This window comes from Typha angustifolia, chromosome 13 (assembly GCF_048772165.1).
Source record: "Typha angustifolia cultivar Huaian chromosome 13, ASM4877216v1, whole genome shotgun sequence".
Classification (NCBI taxonomy): domain Eukaryota; kingdom Viridiplantae; phylum Streptophyta; class Magnoliopsida; order Poales; family Typhaceae; genus Typha; species Typha angustifolia.
The window spans coordinates 8,029,602-8,038,569 of record NC_133251.1 but is presented as its reverse complement, the minus strand read 5'-3'; the positions used below and the strand labels follow the sequence as shown (position 1 = coordinate 8,038,569).

General features: G+C 43.7%; 1 protein-coding gene across 1 annotated transcript; it reads right to left on the bottom strand.

Annotated features, from left to right (window-relative positions):
• Positions 1 to 1,218: 1,218 nt before the first annotated feature.
• On the bottom strand, positions 1,219 to 2,598 carry LOC140774002 (fatty acid elongase 3-like). The gene has a single exon (XM_073116812.1). It carries the CDS (start codon positions 2,438 to 2,440, stop codon positions 1,601 to 1,603), a length of 840 nt encoding a protein of 279 aa, XP_072972913.1. The 5' UTR covers positions 2,441 to 2,598; the 3' UTR covers positions 1,219 to 1,600.
• Between the last annotated feature and the right edge of the window lie 6,370 nt (positions 2,599 to 8,968).

The following is an 8,968-nucleotide window of genomic DNA, read 5'->3' as shown; positions in this document are numbered from 1 at the left end:
CCAACAAGTCCTAAAATAATATAAAATCCTAATTCTAGAGGATTCCCGTCAATCGCATTCAAACGCACTCAAAAAGTCCCTTCTCTGGATTTGCGAATGCGGCACAGGAGTTTACAAGTCGTTCAAATATGGGGCGTTCACAAACGCGTTCACAAGGCGTTCACAAACACAGGCGTTCACAAACGTAGGCGTTCAAAAGGTGTTCACGAGGTTCACAAGCGTTCGAACCTGACTCCAGTTGCGTTTGAACATGACCTACAAAAATTTTATTTTAATAAAAATAAACACCTAATGCAATAAGAAAAGGTTGCGAAAGCGTGGTGGATTGATACGATTCGGATTTCACCGATGTCGTCTCGAGAATGGATACACTTTAGGATTGTCTTTGTTTCTTGTTTTAATGTTTAATTTCTAAGAAAATAAGTTTTTGGTAAGTCGCGTTCGAACGCGGGTGGAGTGCGTTCGAACGCAGTTGTGAACGCGGTTGTGAACGTGGTTGTAGGAGTGTGTATTATCGTTCGAACGCCGCATTCGAACGCACTGTGAACGCCTGTATCGCATTCGCAAATCCAGAGAAGTGGGAAACAGGTGTGTTCGCAGGCATTCGAACATCTACATCGCGTTTTCAAATCCAAAGAAGAGCAAACTCAGTGCGTTCGAACACGATCAGGCGTGTTCAAACGCGGTCGGCGAAAATGTATTGTTTATGGTTAATTTTGAATTGTTTGGTTAGCCTCTAACGCGGTCGGCAAAAATGTATTGGTTAGGGTTAATTTTGAATTGTTTGGTTAGCCTCTAAAGGATATGGATGGCAACCAGAGAGTCATTATTGTAGAATTGAATTTTGCCTTGCCTATTTCATCTTTTTCGCTCTCATTCTCTCAATCCTCGGTGACACCGCTTCTAACCTCCCTTAACCGACCAATCACCCTAGACCCTTAAGGGCGGCCCTCTCCTCCCCCTTTTTCCAATCTATCCAATAGTTGCCATAACCCTTCCATCAATCATAATCTTTCCACCACCACTTTTCACCAGTGCCACCTCATTAACGCCGGTCAGCCTCCAACCACCATCATCTAGGATCTCGTGTCTCCATCCACAGATCCTGATCAGACCACTTTGACGTTCATCCACTAATCGGACGATATCTCGAGATCCCCACATTCGATTCGCTTAAAACTTGATTTGCTAGAAAGCTCTTTTCTAGGGCTACAACATATCAAAATTTCATTTCGATCCGACGGTGGCATATTTCGGGATCTTATTACAAAGTTTCGTACCAAATCTAGTCCACATTAGAGAATTAAAAGAGACTAAATCTTAGCATAAGGGGAGATCATATCATTGATTTCCCTGGTCCCAAAGGAATCCAAATAAAAGAATAAGCTTTTTCCCCTTTGATGCAACCGCCAACTCAATTTCAGAAATAAAATATCAGCAGGCCGCATCAAATCCCAAAGCAATCCAAATCCGGATTTTGAATATTGAAACTCATTTCAAAATGCAAAAAAGATAAGCCTAACAGTAGACGACTACATGGCCGAGAAAAATTCCACCAAATGAGAAGCTAAGACCGGATCCGGTGACCGCCATTACTCCCTTACTCCCTTTCTCTCTTGCCCTTATTAGTAGCCCTCTTGCCGGCATAAGCATTGGTGTGGAAGTTAAAGAAGAGGGCCAGCAGCGACGCGTTGAAGACGGCATTGAAGAGCCAGCCTTTCATCCCCTCGCAGCCACCTCCGGCGAAGTGGTACCACAAGAACACTACCGACACGGCGAAGCTTAACACGAACTGCGCGATCTGCATCTCCGTCACCGCCCGCTTCCACCGCGGCGGCCACCTCCACCCGACGCTGCACGAGAAGTAGTACGCGTACATCACCACGTGGACCCCCGCGTTGGTCACGAGGGCGATGGGCACCAGCGACTGCGACGTGGCGAGCCACATGTAGCACATGACGACGACGACGGCATGGTGGTACACGTGGAGGAAGGTGAGGCGGCGGCCGTCGCGGGCAAGGAGGATGAGGAGGGTGTCCACGAGCTCGTAGAGCTTGGAGAGGTAGAAGACGTGGGCCCAGAAGAAGACGGGGCCGGAGGGAGGGATGGAGGAGCGGGGGAAACAGAAGAGCCAGCGAGGGGAGGGCATGCTGGAGAGGGAGGAGAGGGCGCAGCCCGCGGCCATGGAGAAGGAGAGGACAAGGAGGAGGAGGTTGTGAGCGGCGGAGAAGAGGCGAAGGAGAGAAGGAGAGGGGAAGGGGAGGGGGAGGAGGCGGTGGCGGAAGAGGAGGACGAGGGTGATGTAGGTGGCAACGGCAGTGGCGAGGAAGGAGATGGAGGAGCCGAAGGTGTGGCCGGGGATCCAATGGAAGGAGGCGATGGTGGGGTTGTCGACTAGCCACCACCGGAGATGATAGTACGCCTCGGATGAAAATTCCATTTGGGTGGAGAATATTTTTTTTGTATCTTTTGGGAATTTGGGGGTTTCCTTTCCAGTCTACAAGCTTTAGATGGGCTTTGAGGATAGTGTCACCCCTCGGTGAGATTGCATTTCTGTGCATCCCGGAAGTGTTTGGAGCTACAGCTGTAAACGAGCTAAGCACGAGTTAGCTGGACCGAGTTTGACTCAGCTCGATTGCAGGATTCTTTTAGTAAGAGCTTGACTCTAGCTCATTTCGACAGCTCGATAGATTTAATGGCCTGAAGCCTAATATACATAATAAAATAAATTTTTAAAGCAAACCAATTGAAAAATATAAATCCTAAAAGGTAAAATTAGCACACATAATGATACAAATAAATAATTAACAAAAAAATTCTATGTTATGGTCCAACTAGGGCTCAATTCATAACAAGGGTCTAATCATCCATAAATGTGGGGCCAATGGGTTGATGATGGTAGAAGGTAGTAGAAGAGTACGGTGGATAGAGAGAAAAAAGGGCGACAATTAGACATGATTATTAGGCCTGACCAAACCAAATCTGGCTCGAACCCGCCCGGTTTAATCGAGCTAAGCCGGGCCTGAGCCCAATTTAGGCCCAGATCGACCCAAGCCCTGATATAATAGTGGGCCCCGATCCATTACTCTCATCTATGGCCCAACCTATAATGCATATATATTCATGTAATTATTTTAGTCCTACATTGGATATTTAGTAAACTATATATCAATATATAAGTATGTTTTCATGAAAGATAACTAAAATATCATCATATAAGCCTATTAAACTCCGTCCAATAAAATATAATATTTTTAATATTTAACCCATTATATTATAGCCATTATATCCAACCCAAGCTCAATATCTAATGGGCTAGTGGGTGGCAATGGGCTAGAATATTCTAGCTCAGTCCAAACGCGGCCCGGCTCGAATGATTGGTGGGTCAAGCTGTGAACAAATATTTAAGCCCAGTTGGCTCGAAAAGCCCGGCTTGGCCCGCCCGATGATAGGGTTCAGCTTAGACCAAACCATAGAGGAGAAGCCTACCCACCCTAAGGTCAGTTTGGATTGAGTTAAGACCTTGGTTCAGTTTATTTCTATTTAATAAGCTTGCATTTCATTTTAGACCCTAAGTTTTATTAATTGCATTCGAGTTCAGTTAATTGTTAATCAGTTTGTTGTTTTGTAATTGAGTCCATTCGGTTAAAGTAAGTCAAACAGAGTCAAAAGTAGCCACCTTTAAATACTTGTAGTGTGCACTCTTAGGTATTCATTCGTGAATTGATTGATTGGATTTGGACTCCCTAACCATAACCTTCCTTCTCCCTTTTGTGTGTCTTCCTCCCTGTGCGAGCTCGACAATGACAAGGATTGTCCTTGGCGGTCTTCATCCTTGATGGTCATCTTCTTCCCCTTTGTCTATCTCACTACCTTTAACCTGCCACAACTACCTCACCATAGAAACCTAACCACAACCATAGTTGATCACAACTTCCTGTCACCCTGTCCATCCCATGCTTCTTGACCTTCAGTCACTATTTTGACCATATCTCTCGATCTAACCTCCCAAACATCAAGTTTTTAGGTGCATTGGATTGATACGATCTCCCCTTAGGCTAAGGTTTGATCTATCCCGTTTCAGATCTAGACAAGATCTAGCATAGAATTTTAGAAAAAGATTTCGGAAGAAGTAGACGTCGGATGGATGTGAAATTTTGATATGTTGTAGCCCTAGAAAAGACCTTTCCAACAAATTTAATTTTAGAAAAATTGGACAATGGATTCTCGAGATATCGCCTGAGAAGTACATGAATATTAGAGAGTCTGTCTATGGATCTGTGGATGGAGGCACGAGATCATAAGAGATGATGGATGGTGGTAGACTGGCGGTAATGGGGTGGCATCGGTGGGTAAGTGGTGGTGGAAGGATTATGGATGATGGAAGGGGTTAGGACAAGGTTATAGAGGGATTGGAAGAAGGGGGAGGAGTGGCCGGACTAGGGTGAGTGGCCGGTCGAGGGAGGCTAGAAGCGACGTTGGGGAACGAGAGAGCGAGAGAGAAGAAGAAGAATAAGACTAGGGCAAAATTCAATTCATTCAATAATGACTCCTTGGTTGCCATCCACACCTTTAGAGGCTAACCAAACAATTCAAAAATGATAATTATTAACCCTAGAAATAGTGGATTTTCGCCAATCACGTTCGAACGCACATTTTGCGTTCTCTGTATTTGCGAACTTGATGCAGGCGTTCATAAATGCGTTCGAATGCACCCCACTTGCTTTCAAACGCGACATACAAATTTTTTCTTTTTAAAGAAACACTAAAACAAGAATAAAAGATACCCGTAAAGTGTATTCATGCTTGAGACAACATCGGTGAAGTCCGAATCGTATCATGGATCCCTCTCTTCTAGGGTTTCCTCAACTTCCCGTTACCATTGATCATCGAGAGTCTTCTTTGAAATTTCTATCTAGAACCAACTACAAATAGGTTTGATCCTTTTCAAAGGGAGTTTGCAATAGTAGATTGGATTATGGATAAAAAAATACCCATCGTATTTATAGAGGTTGGGTACAATGAGTCCTACTAGGATAAGGATTAAATCTAAGGACTTACATGACCAAACTAGGATTAGCCCTAAAGGATTACATAAAAGGTAATTATGATTAAGAGATAAGCATGAACTAAATAAAAGATAAAGAAAACCCATTCAGCCTGGTTAGGCCCTTTCCATATTAACATGGCCCCTCAGCCTATGGTGCCAAATTCTGACTTGGTTTGGATCAGATTGCATCACTTCACCACACTTTCGCTCACTTTGACCTCAAGGTGAGAAGTCCGATAAGCATTGTATCAATTCAAACCCCTAAGTCGGATCCATCGTTGGTCCGTAGGACAATTCCATTAGTGTTTGTGTAATTAACCTTCCACCTTCTTAAATCTTTCTCTTAGCTAGAACCCGATGGCATGGCTCTTGATCAGGTGTGGTTGGGTTGGGCATGTCAGCCGCAACTTAGGTGCAAGGCTAAAACATGGAACACTGGTGTTCCCACGAGTCCTCTAGAAGGTCAAGTCGATAGGCCACCTCACCTACCCATTAAATCACTTTATACGACCCAAATTATCGATGCACCAACTTTTGATTCATGATGGGTCAAATCGAGGTCTGACGGCATAGTTGGAGTTTGACATAAACTCAATCTCCTACTATGAACATTTAATCCTGGTGGCGCTAGTTGTAGACCTGCTTCATTCGATTCTGGGCAACTGCTAAGTTAGTCTAATCCATTGGATTTGGGCATCCCGATCAACTAGGGTTTCCTCAACTTCCATGCACTTCATCTGCCAAGTCGGTGGGTAGGAAACCAAGGTCGACGACTTTAACAACCTAAAAAAAAATTTAACATGGGCACAACGTGGTTGACCACAATGTGGCTGACCTCGTGCCCATGATATTGCATGGTGTGTTCGGGTGCCACGCACCCCCCTAACGCTGCGATTGGCTGCAGCCAGCTGGCCGCGGCGAGCCTCGACGTCGCTGCAGCAGCCGCCGCTCTCCCCCCGCCTCTCTTTCTCTCTTTTACTTCTCTCCCCTCTCTCTCTCTCTCTTTTTCGGCCTCTCTCTCACTCTTCTCTCTCTATCTCTACTACTGTCGTCACCTCGCCGGCCTACCCCCGCTGCCACCACCTTTATCGTCGATGAGCCTCTTCCCTCCTCCTCTCTCTCTCTCCCTTTCCCTCTCCCTCTCTCTCTCTCTCTTTCTCTCCCTTTCCCTCTCCCTCTCTCTCTCTCTCTCTTTCTCTCCCTTTCTTTCTCTTTCTCTCCCTTTCTTTCTCTTTCTCTCCCTTTTCTTTCTCTTTCTCTCTCGGGTTCGTCGGAACCAAGCTGCCAGCTGCTGGCCGGCCCGGCTCCTCCTCCTTCCCTTCCTTTCTCTTTCTTCTTCTCTTCTTCTCCTTTCTTTCTTTCTTCTTCTTCTTCTTCTTCTTCTTTCTTCTTCTTCTTCTTCTTCTTCTTCTTCTTCTTCTTCTTCTTTTCTTTCTTTCTTCTTCTTCTTCTTTTCCTCTTCTCCTCCTTCCTCGATTCCTCTCTGCTGACTGCAACAGTGTTGGGCTCGGCCCGTCATTATAGCAGACAGTGCTGGTCCGAGCCCAGTACTATGACAGTGGTTTCATTTTATTTTTATTTTCTTTCTTTCTTTTTCCTTTTAGTTAAGTATTTTATGTTAGTTAATGCAGTTTAATTAAGCAATTAATTATATATATATACATATATATTCAATAATATAATTATTAGCTAATTATAATTAGTAGAATTGATAATTTATTATATTATAAACACCTAAATATACCTATTACTTATGCATAATATTACTTGCATATAATAGATTAATACTTAGCTTCATTAATTATAGTCATGAGATTTATAAATATACCCTATAATTATTTATATATATATATATTCATATATTCGGCCTTTTATTTTATTTATTTTATAATGTCATACTTAGACTATATTTTTTATCTAAAAAGGAGCAATTCTATTATTCTTATTTTATACCCATTCATAACCCTAACATTCACTCCACTTGTCACTACCACCATCACCCACGTTATTCTATATTTTTGTCCCTGCTACAGTTCAAATCTGTAAAGAGCATAAATATGAAAGTTGTAGATCAGGAAGTTACAAATGTAACACAAGTTGTTTTGTAATTTTCTGACTACCTGATAATATCTGACGAATATTTCTCTATGATTGTGCGGATTGATTCCTGTAATACATTCAGATCGTGAAGGAATCGTTGTGTAGCCTATCTTTGGTACAAGAACCTATCAATTGGTATCAAAGCCAAGCAAACCTCAGACCTCTATTAATAGTTGAAACAAGAAAGATGACATCAACAAGGAGACATATGAAGAGCACACCGATAAGTGATGACTCAATCCACGATGACCCTAACCGTATGGCCAATTCTTTTCGAGTGACCACGGCAGGACCGAGTCAACCAACGTCCATGGGTGCAAATATGGATGAACTTAGGGGCATGTTTCAAACATTGTTGCATAGAGTTGACACAATGCAAAAGGATCACAATGAATTCAAAGAATATGTAGTGAATAGATTGGGTTCTTCATCTCCTTGACGACGATCAGAGTTTCAAGAAGGACCATCGGTGGGACCTCATCGAATCGATACCCCATAGGTCCAGGTGCATCATATGAGTGTCAATGATCCCCTTTTACTTATGCCTTCACATCATCCCCCACCTCCGTTACAAAACCCAATACCGGCGATGGTGGAACCCTAGAGGTGTGCGGCACCGGTGCGCTTCATCGATGAGGAGGATTGACACTTTGAGGATGAGGTTGATCCCTATGGAGATGGTGATGGATGTGCTCGAGGATTTAGAGAAGGTGATTAACATGCACAAAGGTTTAAACCTGAACTAAAGATCTTTCGCGAACCCGACAATGCTATTCGGGGGAGAACCTCACGCTTCGACTTTCCAAAATTCCAAGATGGTGATCCAATGGATTGGGTGTTTCAAGTTGAAGAATATTGATTGTCAAAGTACAGTGGAAGATGCAAAAGTCCAAATAGCAAGCTTTCGCCTCCAAGGAACAACATTACATTGGTATAGATCAATTATTCGTGATAGTGGATTTACCGGATGGGCTAGTTTTTATAGGAGGATTACACGCAGATTTGGGACAGCATCATATATAAATTTTACTGCCATAATAAGCAAGATGGTTCAGAGGATGACCGTATCGGAGTACCAAGCTGAGTTTGAAGAGTTAGTAGTCGTTGTGAGCCACCGTGGCCCGAACAGATATTGATGAGTACATTTATTTCAGGGCTTCGAGATGAGATACAAGCGGATGTTCGTGCTCTATGTCCTACTACTCTTGTGGAGGGCTTTGAGAAAGCCATGAGGATGGAACAAAAGCATAGGGCTCTAAAGATGGTAACGAAAACCAATTAAGGCAACAAAGATGGGCGGTTCGTGCCAAGAACGCTGGCTAGAAATTCTACGTGTTCAAAAACAGCGGCTGCGAGTACTAGACCACGACCACCTTTGAGACCTTCCAATGTTAGAGAAGCCACTAGACCCCCTATTCGAACTCTCACACTTGCCTAGGTGGAGGAGCGAAGAGCGAAGGGCCTTTGCTTTAGATGTGATGAGCGTTTCACCCTCGGTTATCGGTGTTCTAAATCGATCAAGAGTGTGATGTTGATAGATGGTCTTGAGAAGGATGATGAGGTTGTTGACGATGGAGAGTATCCAGAGGAGGTCCACGAGGAGGTCATTGTGGAGGGTGCGAACGAAGATATCTAAGCTGAAATATTGATGCATGCATATTCGGGTACTTCTGCGTTGAAGACATTAAGAGTAGATCGACTTGTTAGAAAGCATTGTGTGCACATCCTCATCGATTCGAGGAGTACACAACTTTTTAGACGAGAGGTTAGTGAGGAGATTGGGTTTGGATGCCGAACTGACTATAGGATTTGACGTTG